At 49.8% G+C, this 23,660-nt stretch overlaps 2 protein-coding genes across 2 annotated transcripts; one reads left to right on the forward strand and one right to left on the reverse strand.

The window, feature by feature from the left end:
• The first annotated feature begins 401 nt into the window (after window positions 1-401).
• Window positions 402-12,984, forward strand: GRM6 (glutamate metabotropic receptor 6). Its single transcript, XM_049778440.1, has 11 exons — window positions 402-429; window positions 1,026-1,540; window positions 2,806-3,022; window positions 3,295-3,430; window positions 5,370-5,524; window positions 6,074-6,214; window positions 6,649-6,849; window positions 8,509-8,654; window positions 8,735-9,358; window positions 11,235-11,546; window positions 12,787-12,984. The coding sequence occupies exons 1-11, from the start codon at window positions 402-404 to the stop codon at window positions 12,982-12,984; spliced, it is 2,673 nt and encodes an 890-aa protein (XP_049634397.1).
• A 4,498-nt stretch (window positions 12,985-17,482) lies between these two features.
• Window positions 17,483-23,435, reverse strand: ZNF454 (zinc finger protein 454). The gene is made up of 4 exons (XM_049778240.1): window positions 23,361-23,435; window positions 22,169-22,295; window positions 20,120-20,179; window positions 17,483-19,281 (listed from the first exon to the last, which is right to left on the reverse strand). The coding sequence occupies exons 1-4, from the start codon at window positions 23,421-23,423 to the stop codon at window positions 17,951-17,953; spliced, it is 1,581 nt and encodes a 526-aa protein (XP_049634197.1). The 5' UTR covers window positions 23,424-23,435; the 3' UTR covers window positions 17,483-17,950.
• Between the last annotated feature and the right edge of the window lie 225 nt (window positions 23,436-23,660).

Genomic DNA, 23,660 nt, shown 5'->3' on the forward strand with positions numbered 1-23,660 from the left:
CATGGATGTGCGTGTCATGCGGGAGTATTGCGTCTACCTACAAGAGTGTGTGTGATTATGCGTGATAGTGGAGGTGTGTCGTCATGAGCGAGTGTGCTTGCGTGAGTATGAAAAGGCTGAACATGTGTGAGCGCTTGAGTGTGTGTGAAAGTGTGTCTATGTGTGTACTTGTGTGTGTAAAACAGAAAGTTGCTGAGAAGGACAATGTGTGCGAGAGGCAAACAGTCCCTGGGGGGAAGGGATGGGGTCTGAGGTTCCCACTACACTGTGGGAGGGAGCAGGGAGGCATAGAAAGAGCCAGGAAGGTTCTGCACACGCTGAGCTCAGGCCATGCCCGCCCTCTGCAGCCTCTCAGCCTCACTCCAAATTCTTAAATCCCCGCCTGCTGCATCAGTCCTGACATGTCGACAGCCTGCAGTGGCCGCACAGGTGAGGGCACCCCTGTGTTTGCTGGGGATGATCCCTTAGAAGAGAAACCAGGGCTGGCGCCTGATTGTGTGTGTGTGTGTGTGTGTGTGTGTGTGTGTGTGTGTGTGTGTGTGTGTGTGTAAGAGCTATCAGTCTGGTGTACGTCGTGTTTGTGTGTGTCTGTGTGTGTGGTGTGTGTGTGTGTGTGCGTGTGCGCACGCATACATAGTGTAAGGAGGTGCTGGGGACGGGTCTACAGGAAGAATGGTCATGGATGGAGGTAGAAATGCGGGTGTGGGAAAAGGCAAGGCTTTTTTGTGGAGGAGACAGGTCAGGCAGGGGTGGACGTCCCATGTCCGACCTGGGTATTCAAGTACAAACTTTAGGCTTCCATCTCAGGGTCTGTTCCCCATCCCCATCTATCTTTCTGTTCGTTGTTGTTTTGCTTTATTATTTATTTTTGGAGGGGAGAAGAACTCCTAGCTCAGGCCTGGCTCTGCGCTCACGAATCACTCCTGGAGGGATCTTGGCGACTGACCCTCTGGGGTACGAGGCATCGAACCCCGACAAAGGCCAGTGCTCTAGCCCTGGGGCTGTCTGTCTTGTCTTGCCTGCAGCTCGCGGCGAGCGGATGGCACATTTCCGGAGCCTGCGGCTGGGGTTGCTGCTGGGGGCGTTGTGCGCCCTGGCCCTGTCCCCGGCTCCGGCGCGCGCGGCGGGCTCGGTGCGCCTGGCGGGCAGCCTCACTCTGGGCGGCCTGTTCCCGGTGCACGCGCGGGGCGCGGCTGGCCGGGCGTGCGGGCCGCTCAAGAAGGAGCAGGGCGTGCACCGGCTCGAGGCCATGCTTTACGCGCTGGACCGCATCAACGCCGACCCGCAGCTGCTGCCGGGCGTGCGCCTGGGCGCGCGGCTGCTGGACACCTGCTCCCGGGACACGTACGCGCTGGAGCAGGCTCTGAGCTTCGTGCAGGCGCTGATCCGCGGCCGCGGCGACAGCCACGAGGAGGCCGCGCGCTGCCCCGGAGGCCTGCCCCCGCTGCCCGCCGCGCCCCCGGAGCGCGTGGTGGCTGTGGTGGGCGCCTCGGCCAGCTCCGTGTCCATCATGGTGGCCAACGTGCTGCGCCTGTTTGCGGTGAGCATCCTCCTCTGCTGACCCCGACGCCTAGGCTGGCTTATCTCTTTTCTTCCTTGACCGCCTTCTCCACAGCTCTTGGTGCTGAAAATCACTCTACCTCTTCTAAAGCGCCAAAAGCTGCTCTTAGGCTCTGAGAGCTGGAGCGTCGGCTTTGCAGTTTGCAATTGCACGGCATGCAGCCTTCCTCCCCACCTCCCGGAACGAACCTCAAAACATCTGGGAGAAGCACCTGAGCACAGCTAGATATGGCGCGCGCGCACACACACACACACACACACACACACACACACACACACACACACACACACACACACACACATACACCACCCCTCTTTGCTCTAAGAACCAGTGATCTACTGGCCCAGGGATCAGGTTTTGCATGTATGAAGCCCCAGGTTTGAGCCCTGGCATTGCTCAAAGGAATGGAGCACATGCTCAGCCCTGTACAAGAGTCTGACTTCCATCAAAGTGCTCCCCAATGCTTCTAGGTAGCTAGGGGGGCCCAAAATGAAAAAAGATGTTGTTTTTTAACTTTATTGATTGATTGATTGGTTTTTGGGCCACACCCTGCAGCGCTCAGGGGTTACTCCTGGCTCTGCATTCAGAAATTGCCCCTGGCAGGCTGGGTTACCTTAAGGGTTGCAGGGAATCAAACCTTGTCTCTTCCATGTCAGCCGCATGCAAGGCAAATGCTCTACCATTGTGCTATCCCTCTGACCCCATGTTGTTGTTTTTAAACTATTTCTATCTTCCTACCTCCAGAAAATTTCATTCCTGACCCTGAAGTATTCACCCCTTTCTTCAGCTTCTCTTCACACTCCCTATTCCTCACTTCTCAATCCTAATTCCCTGCTCTCCGTTTAACCTCTCCTCGGTGCCTCCTCATTGCACCAATTCTACTCTATAGTAGAATAGAGTAGAATTTGCCTTATCCCTATGCAGGTCCAAAGCAAGTGAATTTAGCCCCTCTTCTTTGCAATGATTCTCTGCGAAATGGCTGTTGGCCGGATTTAGTCCCTCTCCCTTGCAAAGAATATGTTTGGGTTGGCTGAGTTCTACCTCTTGCTATGATTCTAAGAGGGTTGTCCTCAGGCCCCTACAACCCACCAGATCCACAAGCAAAGTGTGCACCTTCCCCATCTTCCGATATCTCCTGTTCCCAGGACCCCAAATCTCCTGTCCTCACCATAGTCCTGAGGGGTGGTGTGTCCAGGCCCTCCCTTCTCCTATCACTAACAGTTCACATGTCCTTCACCCATCAGGTCCCCCAAATCAGCTACGCCTCCACAGCCCCTGAGCTCAGCGATTCTACCCGCTATGACTTCTTCTCCCGTGTGGTTCCACCCGACTCCTATCAGGCCCAGGCCATGGTGGACATTGTGCGTGCATTAGGCTGGAACTATGTGTCCACACTGGCCTCAGAGGGCAACTATGGCGAAAGCGGAGTGGAGGCTTTTGTGCAAATATCCCGGGAGACTGGTGAGCTGGGATGGGCGGGTGAAGAGAGGAACTCAGCCAGGAATGAAATGGGGATTACAGGGATGATGGGGGGCTGCATAATATTCTTTAAGGTCTAAATAGCTCCTTTTCTCCTGGGGAGGACTTCAAATTGCCTCCATGTCAATGAGTAGTGCTGGAGGTGCTCCATGGAATGTAGATCAATTAGGGTTACAGGCTGAGCAGGTCGGAGGTGGGGTGGGTGGCCCTTGGGTACGCACACAGGCTCCCACTGCAACCTTTCTGGCACCCAGGGGGTGTCTGTATTGCCCAATCCATCAAGATTCCACGAGAACCCAAGCCAGGAGAATTCAACAAGGTCATCAAGAGACTCCTAGAGACACCCAACGCCCGCGCCATCATCATTTTTGCCAATGAGGATGACATCAGGTGATCCTGTTTCTGAGTTTCCCTTCAGAGCTCATCTGTCCTCCTGCCTCCTCACTCTGGGACACAAAGCCCACAACTCCTGGGCAACCCTCTCCCTTCCCTGCCACTCCCTCCTTGTGCCCTGAAGTGAACTGGTCTTGGTCTGTGTTCCACACCTAGGGGCTGGAGAGATAGTATGATTGCCTTGCATGCGGTTGACTTGGATTCAACTCCCAGCATGTCATGTGGTCCCCTGAGCATAATCAGGTGGCTGACCCTAAATGCAAACAAACAGACAAACAAACAAACAAAAAAAAAACTCCAGGTCTAACTAGAGAATATTGGAAGGAGATCCTCTGCAACACAGACAGCCAGGGCAGCAGGGAAGGCACTGGTCTTGCATATGACTAATTTACATTTGATCACTGGAACCCCAGAGGGTACCCCAAACTCTGCCAGGAATAATTCCTGAACACAGAGCCAGGAATGATATAGGAGCGAAGAACCAGAAATAAATCCTGAGCCCCACCACTATTGGTGGTGTGGCCAAAAAAAAAAAAAAAAAAAAAAAAAAGACTCCTTTATTTTTCTGCATAAATAGGGGGCTGGATAAGTAGCATAGTAGCACAATGGGAAGGGTGTTTGCCTTGCAGGCAGCTGATCACTGTCAGGTTTGATCTCTGTCATCCCAAATGTTCTGATCACTGTCAGGAGTGATTCCTGAGTGCAGAGCCAGGGTAAACCCTGAACACCTCTGGAGGTAGTAAAAAAGAAAAAAGAAAAAGAAAATTCCTCTGACTGTTAACAATGGTGGCAGTGGTGGGAATGCTGAGTGCAGGCATCTTGCAGGTGAGAGGCCCAAAAACAGTACAGGGTGGAGGGACAGTAATCTGCCAGTTCTCAATTTGTAGAAGTTTCCTAAAGGGAAGTAAAACCCTCCTTTCAAGCCTAGGGACTTTGATGACAGGAATAAGGGGCTAGTTTGAGGTCAGCAGCTGGCTGGCTTCTTTACCCATAATCCTCCACCACCTCTGCTATTAAATCGAGGCAAACACTTGAAGACATACCTGAACCTCCTGGATTTGTGTCAGGGCTAACTCTTGGGTTTGTGCCTAAAAAATTACTTCTGGTGGGGCCAGAGAGATAGCATGGAAGTAAGGAGTTTGCCTAGCATGCAGAAGGACGGTGCTTCAAATCCCGACATCCCATATGGTTCCCTGAGCCTGCCAGGAGCAACTCCTGAGTGCTGCCAGGTGTGACCTCCCCCCAAAACAAACAAATAAATGAAAAGAATTACAACTGGAGATGCTTGGGTTTATTCCTGGCTTTGTGCTCAAGGCTCACAGCTCAGGTAAGGAGGGCCTCAGAAGACTGACTACATGTGGTGCCAGGGATTAAGCCCTGGCCAGTCAGCCATATGTAAAACATACAGTTGCTTTTGAGCAATTTTTAGTAGTGACTCAAACAAGCCATATCTGTTGTCCTGTGCTGCTGATCTGTTGCTTATTCTCAATGGGCTGTTGTGAAAATGGGTTTTCTGGGATCCCTATTGCATCTGTTACTGCTAGATACTACCCAGGAAAGTCACACTGAAGGTCCCTTTCCTGGAATAGCCTCTCTGTTCTCTTTACTTTATTTATTTATTTATTATTTATTTATTTATTTATTTTTGGTGTCACACTCAGTGATGCTCAAAGTTTACTCCTGACTCTGTACTTGAGTATCACTCCTGGTGATGCTTGAGGACCATATGTGGTGCTGGGGATCAAACCCGGTCAGCCATGTGCAAGGCAAATGCCTCCCCATTGTCCTATTGCTCCACCTCTGGCCTCTTCTTCTCCCCACCCCAAGCCCTCATACGTCAGGAGAGGTGACTGGTGGGAGGCAGAAGCATGGGACATACTGGAGGAGGGGGCTTAGAATACACAGGCTCTGAGTCACACTCAACTCTCTCTCCCAGGAGGGTTTTAGAAGCTGCTCGCCAGGCCAACCTGACTGGCCACTTTCTGTGGGTGGGATCTGACAGCTGGGGAGCCAAGACCGCCCCCATCCTGCACCTGGAGGACATGGCCCAGGGCGCCATCACCATCTTGCCCAAAAGGGCCTCCATTGATGGTGCGTTCCAGCATGAACAGTTTCACCAGTTTCATTATCACTGCAGTATCCTAGTCATGGAACAAAGGGCAGATAAAAGTCTTTCATGACAGTAGGTTCAAAGTTTGCATGTAGGACCAGGTAGCTTTTGTGCTGTTAATTAGTTGTGGAGGTCACACTGGTGGTCTTGTGGAGGGTGCTTTAGAGTGTTGGGGATGGAACCCAGGGCCCTGTGAAGTTAAAGATATACTCCTGAGCAACATCCCTGCCATTCTCATTGACCAGTCATAAGTTGGCTATATGAGAAAGCAGACTGACAGTACAGCAGGGAGTGCATTGTCTTGCATGCAATCGACCTGGATTCAATCTCTGGCATCCCATGTGGTCCCTTGAGCTCTTCCATCAGTATATTCCTGCAGTAAGAGACAGGAATAACCCCTGAGCACAGCAGGGTGTGGCCAAAAACCAGGAAGAGGAATTGGCTACATGAACAAGGAGTAAAAATAGAGGGTGAGGGGAAGCCCCTGGGTGGGTGAGAAACCTCTCCCCAAAACTGACTCTCACACTCAGGATTCGACCAGTATTTTATGACCCGTTCTTTGGAAAACAACCGTCGAAATATCTGGTTTGCTGAGTTCTGGGAAGAGAATTTTAACTGCAAACTCACCAACTCACAGACCCAGCAGGATGAATCCACTCGCAAGTGTACAGGTGAGAGCATCCCAGGTGGCAGGGTAGTCCAGTGGGCACAGGATGGGCAATGCTGTATATTGGTGCATGTACACATATGTGTACATGTATACATCCATGTGTTTTATGTACACTGCATGCACACGAGTATATATACATTCATGTGCATTGTGAATCTGTGCATGTGTGTGAATTTGTGCGTGTGTGTATGCATCTGTGTGTATGTATGAGACTGTATGCATGTATGAATGTGTGTCTGCATCAGTGTGTATATGTATGCAAATGCATGAGTGTATATGCATGCATGTGTGTATCTTATATGAGCATGTATACATGTGTGCGTGTGCACATGTGCATACATGTATCTGTGTAGTTCACATGCATGTGCATGTGTGTGCATGTGGTCAGTACGGGTGAGAGGACCTGGTCACTTCCTCTGGGTCTCCCTAGGACAGGTGAGGAACGTATCGGCCGGGATTCCAACTATGAGCAGGAGGGGAAGGTGCAGTTTGTGATCGATGCTGTGTATGCTATTGCCCATGCCCTGCACAGCATGCATCAGGCTCTGTGTCCTGGCTTCATTGGCCTGTGTCCAGCCATGGAACCCACTGATGGGCGGACCCTGCTGCAGTATATTCGTGCTGTCCACTTCAATGGTGAGTGAAGTGAGGACATTTCTGGATGAAGTTCTATATGGGATCTGTGGAAACTCTGGAGGGAAGGTCTCGGGGACTCTCAGTGGGCTAGAGAGTACGTGGGCTTGAGAGCAGAACATATAAGCCTGTTACAAATCAGTTCTGAGGAATAGGGACAAGTTTTCATTGTATTTTATGTTTCACTTTTGTTTTGTTTTTGTTTTGGGGAGTTACAACTGGCAGTTACTTTGTACTTAGGGATTGCTCCTGACAGGCTCAGGGGACCATATGGATGCTGGGGTTGAACCCAGATCAGCCACGTGCAAAGCTAATGCCCTACCCTCTGTGTTATAGCTCTGGTCCTTTATATTTTGTCTTTATTGCGACACCATCATTGGCATTACTGTTAATGGATATTTTGGAAGCATATTATTTCAACACCCATGTAAATAAACTTATGTGCTGTCAGCGTTCTTCCACCAATGTCCCCACTCCCCCTCATGCTGTCTACATTTCTCAGTAAACTCAGTTCTGTAGAGGGATTTCAGGAATAGTTGATACTTCTCTATGTATCACACATGGGAGTTCATTCTATGTTGGTCTTTCCTGACTAACTTTCCTCAGCACAGTCCTCTTCAGATCCAGCAAATCCAGCAGTAAATTGCCTGACTTTATTTTTTAAAAAAAATGCTGTATAGTATTCCACTGTGCACATGTATTATTGTTCTCTTTTCTCTTTTTTCTTAGACACTTGAGTTGTTTCCAGATCTTGGCTATTGTGAATAGTGCTGCAATAAATATAGGAATGCAGAGGGCTTTATTATTATTATTATTATTATTATTGTTTTGTTTTATTTTGGGCCACTCCCAGTGATGCTCAGGGGTTACTCCTGGCTATGTGCTCAGAAATCGTCCCTGGCTTGGGGGACCATATGAGACACCAGGGATCGAACCGAGGTCTGTCCTGGGACAGCCGCGTGCAAGGCAAACGCCCTACAGCTGCGCTATTGCTCTGGCCTCTGCAGATGGCTTTTTTTTTGTTTGTTGTTTGTTTGTTTTTGTTTTTGGGCCACACCCGGCAGTGCTCAGGGGTCACTCCTGGCTGTCTGCTCAGAAATAGCTCCTGGCAGGCACGGAGGACCATATGGGACACCGGGATTCGAACCAATCACCTTTGGTCCTGGATCGGCTGCTTGCAAGGCAAACGCCGCTGTGCTATCTCTCCGGGCCCTGCAGAGGGCTTTTTAACATACTATTTCTCAGACCTGAAGGTAGACTCATCAAAGAAGAATTGAGGGGCCAGAGCAATAGTACAGCAGGTAGACCATTTGTCCTGCACATGCAATACCCAGTATCCCATATGATTCCCTAAACCTGCCAGGAGTAAGCCCTAAGCACTGCTGATTGTGGCCCAATCCCCCAAGTTGATTTACTGGGTCGTATGAAATCTAGTGTCCCCTTACACCCTTACACTCCCCACACACACATGCCTTTCCACTGTGGAAACTGTGACCTTCTTCCGGGCAGGGATGCAGTGTCTTGGAAGGATTACATGCGTTGTGCCAAAGGCATTGGGTTGGTTCCATTTCCTTGGACGCCCAGGCCAGGACTCTGCATCTTGGCCCCCTCAAAGAGGCTCCACTGAGAAGCAGTGAATGGGGTTGATGGGTTCCCATGCAGGCAGCGCAGGAACCCCTGTGATGTTCAATGAGAACGGAGATGCACCCGGGCGCTACGACATCTTCCAGTACCAGACCGCCAATGGGAGCGGCAGCAGCGGCGGGTACCAGGCGGTGGGCCAGTGGGCTGAGACGCTGCGGCTGGACGTGAGTTGGGACAAGGACAAGGGGGTGGTGCAGGGAGCGCTGGCTGGTGACAGAGTGCCAGGCCTGTCTCCTGGCTCCAGGTGGAAATGCTGCAGTGGTTTGGGGAGCGTCGGGAGGTGCCCGCGTCTCTGTGCAGCCTCCCCTGTGGAGCAGGCGCCAGGAAGAAGATGGTGAAAGGCGTCCCGTGCTGCTGGCACTGCGAGGCATGCGACGGCTACCGCTTCCAGGCCGACGAGTTCACATGTGAGGCCTGCCCTGGCCACCTGCGGCCCAGCCCAAACCACACGAGCTGCCGGCCCACGCCCGTGGTGCGCCTCACCTGGTCTTCCCCCTGGGCCGTGCTGCCCTTGCTCCTGGCAGTGCTGGGCATCATGGCCACCACGACCGTCGTGGCCGTCTTTGTGCGCCACCACGAAACGCCCATCGTGCGGGCCTCGGGCCGCGAGCTCAGCTACGTGCTGCTCACGGGCATCTTCCTCATCTATGCCCTCACGTTCCTCATGGTGGCCGAGCCGGGCACTGGCGTCTGTGCCACCCGCCGGATATTCCTGGGCCTGGGCACGTCGCTCAGCTATTCGGCGCTGCTCACCAAGACCAACCGCATCTATCGCATCTTCGAGCAGGGCAAGCGCTCCGTCACGCCTCCGCCGTTCATCAGTCCCACCTCGCAGCTTGTCATCACCTTCAGCCTCACCGCGGTCCAGGTAGGTCCAGGGGGAGCCAAGATATCCAAGCTGTGGGTGGTAGGCAGGGGTTGGGGTGGGGGGAGTCCTTCACTGCGAAAGGTCAGAGCGGGTAGGCTGGAGAGAAGACAGCTTGTGCACATGGCATGCAGCTACCCTGGACTCGATCCCTGACATCACATAATGTTCCCTAAGTACAGTCCAAATGATGCCTGAGCGTAAGGTATCATAAGTGCTGAGCATTGCTGGGTGAGTCCTCTTCGCAAACCCGCCCCCCCCCCCCCGAAAAACAACAAACAAACCAGAGTGAGGCTGGAGAGTTAGGATTGTGGGGAAGGTGCTGGCCTTGCATGCTGCTGACCTGAGTGTGGTTGACTTGGGTTCAATCCTCAGCATTACATTTTGTTCTCTGAGCCCTGAACAACATGTGTCCTGAGCACAGAGCAGGAATAAGCCCTAAGCACCACCAGATGTAACTCCAAATTTTTTTTTTGGGGGGGGGCCACACCTGGCGGTGCTCAGGGGTTACTCCTGGCTGTCTGCTCAGAAATAGCTCCTGGCAGGCACAGAGGACCATATGGGACACTGGGATTCGAACCAGCCACTTTTGGTCCTGGATCGGCTATTTGCAAGGCAAACACATCTGTGCTATCTCTCCGGGTCCCGTAACTCCAAATTTTTTAAAAGTAAATAACACTTTTAAAAAAAGTTTTTACCTTATCAACTTACTGATTTGCAATTATGTGGTATCTCGAAAGATTTGATCTTCATCTATATGTGTATCAACAACTCCACAATAGAAAGAGAAATCCCAGGGCCGGGCGGTGGCGCTGGAGGTAAGGTGCCTGCCTTGCCTGCGCTAGCCTAGGACGGACCGCGGTTCGATCCCCCGGCGTCCCATATGGGCCCCCAAGAAGCCAGGAGCAACTTCTGAGCGCATAGCCAGGAGTAACCCCTGAGCGTCACAGGGTGTGGCCCAAAAAAAAAAAAAAAAAAAAAACCAAAAAAAAAAAAAAAAAAGAAAGAGAAATCCCAATTGTGAGATTACAAAGAAATACAGGGGACTGGAGCAGATAAGGTATTTGCCTTACACATGGCAGACCCAGATGCTGGATTTGAGCCCTGGCATCCCATAAGGTTCTCTGAACATCACCAGGAGTGATCTCTGAGTGCAAAGCCAGGATTAACCCCTGAGCATCACATGTGTGGCCAAATGATTGAATTTACATGAAGGAGAGGTGACTCAGAGGGTCCCTTGAGACACTGGTGGGGGGACCTGGGCTCTCTGGTAATGGATGAGGTATTGAAATGATGCATACATGAGCGATAGCTCAATGAACCAAAGCACAGTATTCAGGGGGCCTGGGTTTGATCCTTAGCATCACATGATCCTTCAAGCACCACTGGGAGCAACTCTTGGACACAGAGTCAAAAGTAGCTCCATTGCATTGCCCCAAAATATAAAAAGTATAAATAAGTAAAAACAAAAAGGAGCCACAGATAGTCCAGAAGTTCGGGTGTTTGCCACATCGCACCAAGCCTGATTCAATCCCCAGCACTACATACGGTCACCTAGTCACTGCCAGGGGTTGATCCTGAGCACAAAGCCAAGAAAGAGCCCTCAGCACTGCTAGGGGTATCTCTTATCATGAGAGCACTATTATAGCCAGGAATGGTTCCTGAACACCAAAATGTCATCTCAGTGGAGATGAAAACCACTCAGAATCTCAGCATCAGAGGTGGCAACCTCTACAGCTAGGCTGTAGCTACTGAGAAATCCATGTCCTTGAAGCAAGGGCCTCGGCAGAAAGTATGGCCATTGGTGACTCATGTTCTAAGAGCTGGTCTGGCCAGGTGGGGTCCTACACACAGCTGTATGCCACACTGGCTCTTGCAGGTGGTGGGTGTGCTGGCATGGCTGGGGGCCCAACCCCCCCACAGTGTCATTGACTACGAGGAGCAGCGGACACTGGACCCAGAGCAGGCCCGGGGAGTGCTCAAGTGCGACATGTCAGATGTGTCTCTCATTGGCTGCCTGGCCTACAGCCTCCTGCTCATGGTGACATGCACTGTCTACGCCATCAAGGCTCGAGGTGTGCCTGAGACATTCAATGAAGCCAAACCCATTGGCTTCACCATGTACACCACCTGCATCATCTGGCTGGCTTTTGTGCCCATCTTCTTTGGCACTGCCCAGTCAGCTGAGAAGGTAACCTGGCACTCCCTCAACGCTTCCTGCCGGGGGGGAATTGAGTTGCTCATTTAGACAATTGTTTGGTTGTTGCGTTATTTATAAAATACTTCAGTCTTTTCTGTCTTCAATACTTGTCACCATCTCCATCCACCAATCCATTCACCAATCATTCTAAGCTCCTCAGTGCTTCTTGGTTAATTCAAACTTTTTCCAGTGAGGGTGCTGGAGTGACAGCACAGTGGGTAGGGCATTTGCCTTGCATGTGGCCAACCAGGGTTCAATTCCCAGCATCCCATCCTGAGCCTGACAGGAGTGATTTCTGAGCACAGAGCCAAGAGTAACCCCTGATGCCATTGGGGTGCCCCCCCAAAAAAAAAAACCTTTTCCAGTTAGGACCAGAACATCTGTACAGTAGGTAGAGAATTTAACTTGCATTAAGTCAACCCAGGTGCAATTTCTGCCACTTATATGGTCTTCCAGTATTGCCAGAAGTAATTCCCAAGTGCAGAGATAGGAGTAACCCCTAAGCATTGCCAGGTGTGGCAAAAAAATAAAATAAAATAAAAATAAATTTAAAAAATTTCTTCAATGTTTGTTTTCTAGGCTAATGACCTCTATCTGATCACTGCTCAGATTCCTGTGCAGATAGCTATGTGCTCTTCCAAAACCACCCTCCATTTGTCCCTCTGTTTCTTCAATTTGAGGGCCTTGTTTTTTGTTTGGGGGCCCCGAGCAGTGCTTGGGACTTCCTCCTGGCTCTGGACTCAGGGATCACTCCTTGGAGTACTTGGGGGACTTTATGGAGCGCCAGTTTTTGAACGTGAGTAGGCCACATGCTAGATAAGCACATTCATTTTGTGCTATCTCTCTGGTCCCTCTTTTCAATTTTGGTTCATCCATTTCTTCTGTCTATTCATTAATTCAGGTTCAAAGTTTAAGTTCTTTCAGATATACAGATGAATTCTCCCAGGTCCCTGTCTGTGATCAGGCCCCTCACTTCCCTTGGTCACTTGCCCCCCCAGTTCCATGTCACTTACCCTCCTTTCTGCCCACACCAGAGCCATGCCATAATATCTTTGCCATCCAGTCAGGTGGCCTTGGCTTTTCTGCTCTTATCCTTTTCCTGGTGCTCATTCCTGTCTCACTCCATCTTGCCTGGAAAACACCACCACCACGCTGTGTGGGAGTCAGGGGGCGAGAAATTTTGGGGGGTGATGGGTATGAGTCCTACCTTGTCCCTCTCTCCATGACTCAGATCTACATCCAGACCACCACGTTGACTGTGTCCTTGAGCCTGAGTGCCTCAGTGTCCCTTGGCATGCTCTACGTTCCCAAAACCTACACCATCCTCTTCCACCCTGAGCAGAATGTACAGAAGCGGAAGCGGAGCCTCAAGACAACCCCCACTATGACAGCAGCTTCACTCAAGGGCCAAGATGCAGAGTCTCCATAGTAGGGTGGAGGTTCCTGGGAGAACCTTCCCTCTTCTGGCCTCTTCTGGCCTCACTTCATGATGGTAGCAGCTCTACACATTGGATCGGTTGGTCCTGGAGTTACCATGCCAGAACCATAGTGGATAGAATATCCAGGATCTAAGATTATCATTGTGCCAGGGCCACAATTCCTGCCCTCACTCAAGGCTTCTGCACACAATGAATCCTATTCAAGAGAGGGACTCTGGTCTGACATGCAGAGACCACAAATCTCTGGGCATGGCACGATTAGATGAGATTCCTGCCTTCTTTGTGTGATGGGTGTGTGGGGTTCCACTCTTAGCAGTGCTCAGGGACTATTTCTGGCTTTATGCTCAGGACTGCCCCCTGGTGGTGTACAGAGGCTATTGCTGGATGAGCTCTAGGACCCCCTGTAGTGCTCACGGGTATTCCTGGCTGAGTTCAGGAGTGGCCCTGGTAGTGCTCAAAGGTACTCCTTGCTCTGAGCTTAGGGGTGCCCCTTAGTGTTGCTTGGGGTTATTCTTGGCTCTGTGCTCAAAGCTGTTTCTTTGATGCCCAATGAACCCAGGTGAATTTCCTGACTATAACCTGCCCCAATTTATAGACATTGTAAGATATTCCATGTGGGTTTTTCTATGTTGTATATGACTGAGTTTCCATCCCCCCTTTTGTTATCAAATTATTTGCCCTTGATATGAAATTATTTCCCCTTGTTCCAATGAAGGGGGTTCTGGAGGGTAAATTTTCTACATTTCAATCATAGTATTTCTCTTCATTTTGGATTCTCAGAATATGGTTACATTTGGGGAGGGGGCTTAGGGTCACACCCAGCAGCACTCAGAGGTTACTCCTGGCTCTGTGTTCAGAAATCACTCTTGGCAGGCTCAGGCAACTAGATGGGATGCTGGGAATTGAACCCGGATTCGTCCCTAGTCGGATGCATGCAAAGCAAATGCCCTACCGCTGTGCTATTTCTCTGGCCCCATATGGTTACATTTTGCCATAAGTTTTCACACATATCAGTAAGGTTATTATTCATGTCCTACATATTGAAATTTCTGATAAGGGCTTTTAAATATGAATTGCTTGTATTTCCACTGCTGTGAATTTGAAGACATACATGTTCATGACATTAAACATAGCTTTATCACATGCATTACAGTGTACTTTGGATAATACCCCCTCCCAATTTAACTCTAGTCATTCTTTTATTTTACACCCATGATTTATTGAATAAATGTTACTTTTCCACAAGTTTGACTTGGCTGTACTGTTGCTTTCTATTTTATTTATTTTGGTTTTCAGGGCTCAGGGTACACTTGTGCTCAGGACTCACTCTTAGTATCAAACCCAGGTTGGTTGTATGCACGGTAAAACTGACTGTACTATCGCTCTGACTCCCAAAACTTTATTTTGGGGCACACTTGTAGTGCTCAGGGTTTACTCCTGGCTCTGCACTAAGGGATCATTCCTGGAAAGGCTCGGCAAGCCATATGAGCTGCTAGAAATTAAACCAAGGTCAACAGTGTAAGTCAAGCACCCTACCTGCAGTACTATTTCTCTGGCCTTAGCTTTTTATAGCATTACTTGGCAAGAAGCCTAACATGGAATGAAATGGAGAATTCCAAATAGCTCCTTGCCATCTCTTTGCAAAGTTGTTGATCTTTCTATGTATTTGCAATGCCAGGACTGAACCTGGGCCTTACACTTTCAAGGCAATTCTTCTACCACTTAACTATTTCTCTCTCCCAGATCATTCTCTCAATATGAAAAATTCTTGTGCACATTCTTCACACACCACCTCCAAGTCCCCAACACGTGGTGATGTCAGGTATAGAGTGGACACTTGGCATAAAGGACTGGTCTGCAGCTGACTTCTGGCACCTGTAGAGAACCACCCTAAGCATAGCAGGGGATTTCTCGAGCAAGGACAAAACAAACCTGTGGTTGGTATTTCTTTCAAACTGGAATAAAAAAAAAAAAAAACTGGGACCAGATAGTACAGTGGGTAGAGTGTTTTGCATGCAGCTGTAGATTCAATCCCCGGTACCCCATATGGTCCCTGAGCCCCACTGGAGTAATCAACTAAGCACAGAACCAGGAGTAAGACCTGAAAACAGCCCAATGTAGTCTGAAAACCAAAATAAATAAAAATGTAAACAAAAAATAGAAGGGCTGGGGAGAGAGGTCAATGGTTTGAGTATGGGCTTTGCACTTCATTCAATCCCTGTCACAATTAGGTCCCAGCAAGCTCTACCAGGAGTAAGTTTCTGAGCACAACAGGCATGTTCCAGGACAAAAAAAAAATAGGAAAGATGTCACTAAAAATATTTTTAGCAGGATTTGAGATAGCCTACGAAGCTCAGACACCTTCATTTGCAGGGTATTTCCACAATCCAGCTCTATTGGGGGGTGGGGTGAGAGCGCACTACAGTATTTAAGGGGTATAAAAGGGAAGGAAGCAGACATCTGGAGGCTGTGTCTCCTTGAAGGCCCTTCTTGTTGTTTTAGAACCAGCATGAGGTAGGTCAATGCATTCCCTACAGCTCCAACACAGGAAGTTGTCAGCCAAATCTGCTTCTGGGTCATAGAAACCACATAGAACCCAGGCAGAACCCTTGGCTACATCTGATGTGAAAAGCATCAATAAAAATTCAAATGTTGTTGCCATGGTTAGAGGCCACACAGGAAGGTGTGAATTATTTAAGAAGAAAAGATAATTATAGGGGCCTGAGAGATAGCTCAGTGGTAGGGCATTTGCCTTGCAAGAGGTTGACCCAAGACAATGGTTCGAATCCCAGCATCCATATGGTCCCCTGTGCTTGCCAGGAGTGATTTCTGAGCACAGAGCCAGGAGTAACTCCTGAGCACCGCCTGGTGTAGCCCCCCAAAAACCAACAAAAAAACCCCAAGATAATTATAAAAGATCAGAAGTTGGCAGGCTGCTCTCTCTGGCGATGAAAACACAGGAAGTCTGACCCAGGCATCACTTTATTTGTTCTTTTTGTCTCCCAGACAACCCTCAGCCACCAGGCAACAGGAATTTCATGTGTGTCACTACACAAAGCCCTGACTCCATGGCTAGGGGACTAGGTCTATGACATCTGGCACCCAGAACTGTCCCCAAGGTGAGCAAGGTTCCCAGCCCACCAGCATGAGGTCACCTGTGTGGGTGTTTGTGTGATTGAGATGGGCACCAAATGCAGCCTGGACAGTTGGCTGTGTGTCCCTGGGGTCTCAAAAATAAAAGGAAGAGACAGGCTAGGCAAGCAAGCCAGCACCCTGAGTCCCAAGGTGAAGCACTTGGCACAGATCTGAGTTTCTCAAGAGAGTGTGGGTGACAGGTGCGGGAGCATACACAGGACATAGATTTCCATGACCACTAACAGGCTATTGCTGCCCATATAGGGTCCTTAGTATAGTAGGAGTTACTGTAGATATGAAGCATTTGGGAAGAAGCTTCATATTTGCAGTATGCCCAGGAGTCTATCCTCATAGAAAGGAAACTCTCCTTGAACTAGACCTGAGGGTTGGCTCCCAAAGAAAAGTCACTCTTAACTTAGTGTGTTGCAACACAATACGAAGAGATGGAATCTACAGATGCTGCCAGAGAAGGCACAGATGTGTTTGGTCTGTTGTTCCAAACAATAGACTGAGAGGTCAGTGGGTGGAATTGTTGCACCAGAAGTCAAGCCATCAGACCAGGAGGCAGGATGTCAGACCAAAAGTCAGTGCATGCTCTCTTGCTGTATGGAAAGAAACTTGGTGCAGGTCAAGAATGGGTCTCTCTCTTTCTCTCTCTCTTCTCTCTCGGTGTGATCAAGAATGGGCCCTTCTCTCTCTTTCTCTCTCCCTCTCCCTCCTCTTCTCTCTCCCTAACTACACACACACACACACACACACACACACACACACACACACACACACACGGTTACTTCTGGCTCTACACTAAGAAATCACTCTTGGCAGGCTCAGGGGACCATATGGAATGCCAGGGGGTCTGCCCCAGGCCAGCTGCGTGCAAGGCAAACGCCCTACTGCTTTGCTATCTCTCCAGCCCTCTAAACATTTCTGATCCTTGCAGAGCCCAAATTCTGCAGATTGGGAGTGGAGGAAAAACCCATATATATTCACATACACACACACACAAAGGGGGGGGGGCTGGAGAGGGTAATATGTGATGTCAATAATTGTTCCAAGGAGCCATGCAAGTGACTTATCTGTCCTAGAAGAGATTGGGGAAAAAGCTGGCAAGTTCAGAGCCCAGGAAAAGCGGACAAAAGGTTTAATAATGGGGAGCATGATTGCTGCCTCAGTCAGTGGTGGAGTTGCACTTACTTAAAGGGGACATCAGGAGTAAGGGTGAGGACCCCACAGAAGGTGGAAATCACACACACACACACACACACACACACACACACACACACACACACACACGAGATCAAGTGGTAGGAAAAGCTTGTTCTACCCTTTCCTTCCATTTTTGATGCTCTTCTTTTGTCTTGTTTTTGTTTTTTCAATTTTACCATTTCCCTTGGGAGTCCAAATACAGGGTCAGAGAAATGCCCCCAAGGGCTAGGAACACAAACTTTGCAGATAAGAGGCCCAACTTCTAACCTTCTCACCACAGGGTCATCCAGCAGAACACATGTGAGAACTAGGAATAGCCCCTAAGCACCATCAGGTATGGCCTCCCAAAAAACTAACTGACGAAAGTCAAAACACATCTGGGAAGAAAGTGTCGCTGTAGTTCTGCTGAGTGCTTCAGAGGCATGAAATGGGGTTCTGAATTATGGGGGCCAGGGGACACGGATGTGGCCATTGAATGCTAGGACCTCAGCCCAACAAAGCTCCACTCTTGGTCAACTGGAGGCCAAGTTCTGTGTCCATACCCAAGGTCCTTCTCTTAGATGATTCCTCTAACATCCTGCTCAGGCTCAGCCTGCAGGCCCCCTGCCTGCTCCGTCACTTCTCACCCACATGGTGCCTCTGGTGCTGTATAAGGTTTGCAGTCTGGTTGAAGGCCTTCCCACACCGGTGGCACTTGTAGGGCTTCTCCCCAGTGTGGATCCTCTGGTGTTGCGTGAGGTGGGTGCTGCGGAGGAAGGCTTTGCCACAGACCTTGCACTTGTAGGGCTTCTCCCGTGTGTGGATCCGTTTGTGCTGTGTGAGGGCCGAGTGGTCGCTGAAGGCCTTCTGGCAGACGTTGCATGCATAGGGTTTCTCCCCAGTATGGATGCGCTGGTGCTGGGCCAGGGCCGACTGGTCGCGGAAGGCCTTCTCGCAGAGGCCGCAGCGGTAGGGCTTCTCCCCGGTGTGGATCTTGCGGTGGCGGGCGAAGGACGAGTTGTCACGAAAGGCCTTGCCGCACTCCCCGCACTGATATGGCTTCTCACCGGTATGGATGCGCTGGTGCTCCGTGAGGGAGGAATTGACCCTGAAGGCCTTGCCACACTCACTGCACTCGAAGGGCTTCTCGCCCGTGTGGATGCGCTGGTGCTGCAGAAAGCTGGTGCTCTGGCTAAAGGCTTTGCCGCACTCGTTGCACTTGTAGGGCTTGTCACCACTGTGTGTGTTCTGATGTTTGGTGAGGTGTGCCCGGCACACAAAGGCCTTATCGCAGGTGTCACAACGGAAGGGTTTCTCACCTGTGTGCAGCCGATAGTGGTGCGCCAGATGGATGTTGCGAATGAAGGCCTTTCCGCACAGCTGGCAGGCAAAGGGCTTCTCGCCGGTGTGGATCTTCTGGTGGTAGGTGAGAGAGGAGCTGACGGAGAAGGCCTTGCCGCATTCCTTGCATTCATAGGGCCTCTCACCGGTGTGCACCCTCTGGTGGTGAATGAGGTGAGTGCTCTGGTGAAAGGCCTTCCCACACTCTCGGCACTCATACCGCTTCTCCTTGGGCAATGCAGGCACGGCAGCTGGAGGTCTGGCGGCATGCACTTTGCGATGCCTCTGCAGGGCTGAGTTCTTTTGGAAGATTCTCCCACACTCAGGGCATGCTAGAGCTGCACTGCTCTGCTGTGAGCCCTGACTGGGAATAGCAGGTGAGCTGGTGGCCAGGCAGCTCTTTTCAGACTGACCCTTTTTCTTTTCACTGACCACAGGGGGTGCTTTCTGCTGGGTCAGAGGGGCGAGTGGCCTTGGTCTCTGCTGATTTTTGCATTGCCACTCAACCAAGCAGCCGGATTCCTTCCATGAAAGCTCATTAGGAATTCTTCCTGCCCTCTGATCTAGTTCTTCAGGAACTGCTGCCTGGAGAGTTGATTTCTGAGTCCTGGGCACAAGCATCCAATCTGAAAGACAGCATCGAGCATACACTGAGATCTGTTCTGGGGAAAGGCCTACTTAAAAGATGGACCTGTCCCATATGGTCCCCCAGCCTGCCAGGGGCAATTTCTGAGTGTAGAGCCAGGAGTAACCCCTGAGCACCGCTGGCACTGGACGTGGCCCAACAACCAATCAATAAATAAATAGTTTTAAAAAGCAACAATAATAACAAAATACAAATGTGAAAAAAAAAGACAAATGCCCTACCCACTGTGCTATCACTCCAGCAGTCTTCTTATGCTCTTTTTAATGGATACATTGATATTCAATGATTCTTTGCTGGGGTAAATAGGGGTCTCTTAAGCTACATTCAAGGAAATGAAGGGCCATACTTAGTGATACTTGGCCACCAGGTGGAATGGTCAATGCCTGGGTCCCAGGAATGTAGTACTGCTTAAGAGGCCCCAAGAAGAGAGCCGACAAGGTTTGATCTCAGGCTTCCCATAGGGTCCTACGAGCACCACCAGGAGTGATTCCTGAATGCAGAGCCAAGAAGAATCCCTGAAGCACCACTGGATGTGGCCCCAAAACCAAGAAAACAAACAAGAAAATAATTCATGTGACTGGTTTTAGGGGGAACAGCAGAGCTGTCACATTAAGGGGAGCCATATTCATCCATAGCCAACAGGGCAGTAAAGATGAACTGGGTGTGAGGGTCTTGCAGGTGAATATAAAAGTGCAACACATTTGCACACCCATATACCTGACCAAGGGGAGGGCAGGACAAATGTAACCACTGGGGTGGGGTGCACAATGGGGATATACACTTATACCTGCTGAGATCTTTGGAACACAGGAACTTACCAAGACAGAAGCTATTAGCCATGTCCCATCCATGTGGTTCTGGTTTGTGTCCCATGAGTCCTGTTTTGGAAGGAAAAAGGCCTAGTAACACTGGAGGCAGAACCAAGGCCGAGCCAACCTCTGCTCTGCAGAACTTGAGTTTGATTGGGGTTCCGGAAAGAGGAGGATATTGGGCCAAGGGATCTAAGCCAGATCCATATAGTCTTCCTGGAGGGCTGTGGGATGTTGATATAGGATTCAACCTAGTGCTATGAACTGGATTATCCTTTTCCTTCTTGGAAATGCAAATGCCCAGGCTAGAGCAATAGAACAGAAGGGAGGGAGTTTGTCTTCATGTGGCCAACCAGGGTTTGATCCCCAGCATCCCATATGGTCCCCCACACCCCACCAGGAGTGATCCCTGAATGCAGAGCCAGGAGTGAGCCCTAAACATTGACAGGATAGCCCCAAAACAAAACAATACAAAAATAAACACAAACACAGTGCCTGACCAAAGCTAATGCTGAAGGCTATGGCAGAGACATCAAGGGAGCTGGCCTTGCACACAGCCAACCCGGATTCCATCCCCAGCATTTCATATGGTCCCTTGACCCCCACCAGAAGTGATTCTTAAGTGCAGAGCCAGATGTAACCCCTGAGCACAGCCAGCTGTGCACCCCCAAAACAAACTCTAGGGTGCAGGCAAGATAATACAGTGTGAGGTGTGAGGGGCACTTGCCTTGTATGTGAACATTGGTCCACCCAATGCTATAAGGAGTGATCCCTGATTACAGAGCCAGGAGTAAGTCTTGAGCTTCACTATATATTTCAGAAAAAAAAAAAAAACCCTCTGGGGGTTGATGAGAGAAGACAGTGGGAAAGATGCTTGCTTTGCATCCATTCTGGTTCTATCCCCAGCACCACATAGTTCAAGGAAATAGTTCCTGGCACCACATATTGCCAGGGGTGTGCTTCTAAGCACAAAAACAGGAATAGCCCCTGAGTACCACCTGGTGGCACTCCTGAGAAAAAGAGTCAGCCCTGAGCACTTCTGGGTATGCCCCTCTCAACAAATAAATAAAATAAATCCCCTGTCTGATCAATTCAAGTCACCAGCAGAGCCAGTTAGAAATCCCAGAAATCCCTGTCCCAATAAAAACATATCCTTGGTCCTCACATCTATGTTCTTGGACTCTCTCCCCTTCCTCCCAACTCTGCTGTACCATCTTCTGTCTTTTTTCTTTTTGTTTTTGGGGCCATACTTTCAGTGTTCTGATTCTATGCTCAGAAAACACTCCTGGTATTGAGAAACCAGATGAGATGCTGGAGATAGAACTTGGGTCGACCTCAATTAAGGCCAATGCCCTCCCTGCTGTACTATCCCTTTGTCTCTCCCCACACTTCTTCCCAGGCTATCCTGTGCCCAATGTGCAGTTTTCTTTAAGCACAGAACCTCCATTTTAACATGCGCTCTAGATGTCCACCAGTAATGGCTTTTGGTAATCCATGTCGAAACCAGACATGATGTTAAAAATGGAGGCAGGGCCCGGAGAGATAGCACAGCGGCGTTTGCCTTGCAAGCAGCTGATACAGGACCAAAGGTGGTTGGTTCGAACCCCGGTATCCCATGTGGTCCCCCATGCCTGCCAGGAACTATTTCAGAGCAGACAGCCAGGAGTAACCCCTGAGCACTGCAGGGTGTGACCCAAAAACCAAAAACCAAAAAAAAAAAAAAATGGAGGCAGTGTCAAAAGGGCAACTTAAGGGAACCCCAGGGAATAGTCTTGTTTCCCCCTCCTACTTCCAGGTATTCCTAAGTGTCAACTGAAGCCCAGACAGGCATTCAGCCACCTGGAGGAAAGTCTTCAGGAGAATGGAGTGACAATAGAGCAGTTTGGTCAGCTGCAATGCCTGCTTGAGCATTGCCAGGTGTGGGCCCAAAGCAAAACAGAACAAAAGCAAACAGCCCCTATTAGTTCATTCATTGGTGAAGTACCTTCCTGATGAATCTCCAAGTTCCCCCAGGGGTCAGACCCCACACAGCTAGAGCTTCTGAGGTTTTCCACTTACCAAGTGCCACCAGGTGACTGTATGTTTCTAGCATGACCTCCTGGTACAGGGCCCGCTGGGACTGGCTCAACTGAATCCACTCATCCGGTGTGAAGACCACCACCACATCCCTGACATTCACTGCATCCTATAATGACAATAAATGCTCGGCTAAAACAAACCCTCCCCGAGCCAGCAAACTCCCACAAATCTTCCTGCAAAGGTAAATGGCCCACAAATCTTGCTGCAAACTAAGCCTTCTGCAAACCTTCCTGTGAAAAGGCAAATTTTCCTGTGAGTCCCAAAACTCTCCTGCAGGCAGTAAATCAGCCCACAGGGGATTAACCCTCAGCCAGCCTTCCTGCAAGAGGCAAGCCCCTGAGAACCTTTTTGTAAAGGCAAACCCTCCATAAGTAGCAAACTCTCCTGTAGGTGGCAAATCATGATGTAAAGCCCCAAGTTCCTCTCCTTAGGAAAATGTTTATTTAGGCTCTGTTCCCATATTTTTTAAGCCCCAAGTTTTTTAGGCTCAGGGAGATGGTTCAAAATTTTGGAACACAAGAGCCAGAGCGATAGTACAGACAGAGGATATAGTTCTTGCATTTCAAGCAGCAGACCTAGATCCGATCCCTGTGGTGCCCTGAGCACCACCAGAAGTTATTCCTGAATACAGATCCAGGAATAATCCCTAAGCATTATTGTCTGGTTCCCCAAAATGATATAATGATCTCTCTTCTTTCCGCTTTGTTGGGTGTTTATTTTGGGGCCATATATGGGGACAAAGGGATAACTGCAGTATTCCAGCCTACAAAGCCTATCTATGTCTGTCTGCCCCCCCCCCTTTTTTTTTTTTTTTGTTTTTTGGATCATACCCAGCAGTGCTCATGAGTTACTCCTGGCTCTGTACTCAGAACTCACTCCTGGCAGGCTCAGGGGACCATATAGGATGCTGGGGTCCATGCAAGGCAAATGCCTTACCGCTGTACTATCGCTCCAGCCCCTGTCTGCCCCTTCTTGGCTCTCCATTTGGGATCAAATTCCAGTTCCGGTTGCAACATCCTCTGACTTGGATTAAACAACTTGACTAGGACATCATGAGGATTCCATGGGGAAGGGACATTTAGTTGGGCCAGAACTCTAAATGGGAAATCTGGAGGAATGAAGCCCCCACTTCAGCCCCTTATCTTCAAACCTTCTCTTTGTTCCCACTCACCTGTACAGTAGCTGGCAGGCACCTGGCAGCCATTCCTTCTCCTCTGAGCTCTATTTCAGACATGGAGACCTGGAACTTCAGTCTAGAACCTTCTTATCACCTGTCAGGAGAAGACTAGCTTAATAGCAAGCACCCCTTAACCAGAGGGGGTTCTGTAACCCTCAATTCGGCCAGGCTCTGAGGCTCTTTCCCAAATCCATCTCCTCAATAGAGAATGCTTCACCCCTTTTTATTCCCCAAGCTTTCTCCTGTGCGAATTTCTACTCTCAAGTTCTGGGTTTGCTCCCCAAGTTTTCCTCT

This window comes from Suncus etruscus, chromosome 8 (assembly GCF_024139225.1).
Source record: "Suncus etruscus isolate mSunEtr1 chromosome 8, mSunEtr1.pri.cur, whole genome shotgun sequence".
Classification (NCBI taxonomy): domain Eukaryota; kingdom Metazoa; phylum Chordata; class Mammalia; order Eulipotyphla; family Soricidae; genus Suncus; species Suncus etruscus.

Coding starts and splice junctions, on each gene's coding strand:
- GRM6 (XM_049778440.1), top strand. CDS start 402: ATGTCGACAGCCTGCAGTGGCCGCACAG. Junction 430..1,025: donor AGCCTGCAGTGGCCGCACAG/GTGAGGGCACCC, acceptor TCTTGCCTGCAG/CTCGCGGCGAGCGGATGGCA. Junction 9,359..11,234: donor TCAGCCTCACCGCGGTCCAG/GTAGGTCCAGGG, acceptor TGGCTCTTGCAG/GTGGTGGGTGTGCTGGCATG.
- ZNF454 (XM_049778240.1), bottom strand. CDS start 23,423: ATGTCTGAAATAGAGCTCAGAGGAGAAGGAATGGCTGCCAGGTGCCTG. Junction 22,296..23,360: donor GCCTGCCAGCTACTGTACAG/GTGAGTGGGAAC, acceptor TTGTCATTATAG/GATGCAGTGAATGTCAGGGA. Junction 20,180..22,168: donor CAGTCACCTGGTGGCACTTG/GTAAGTGGAAAA, acceptor CTTCCAAAACAG/GACTCATGGGACACAAACCA.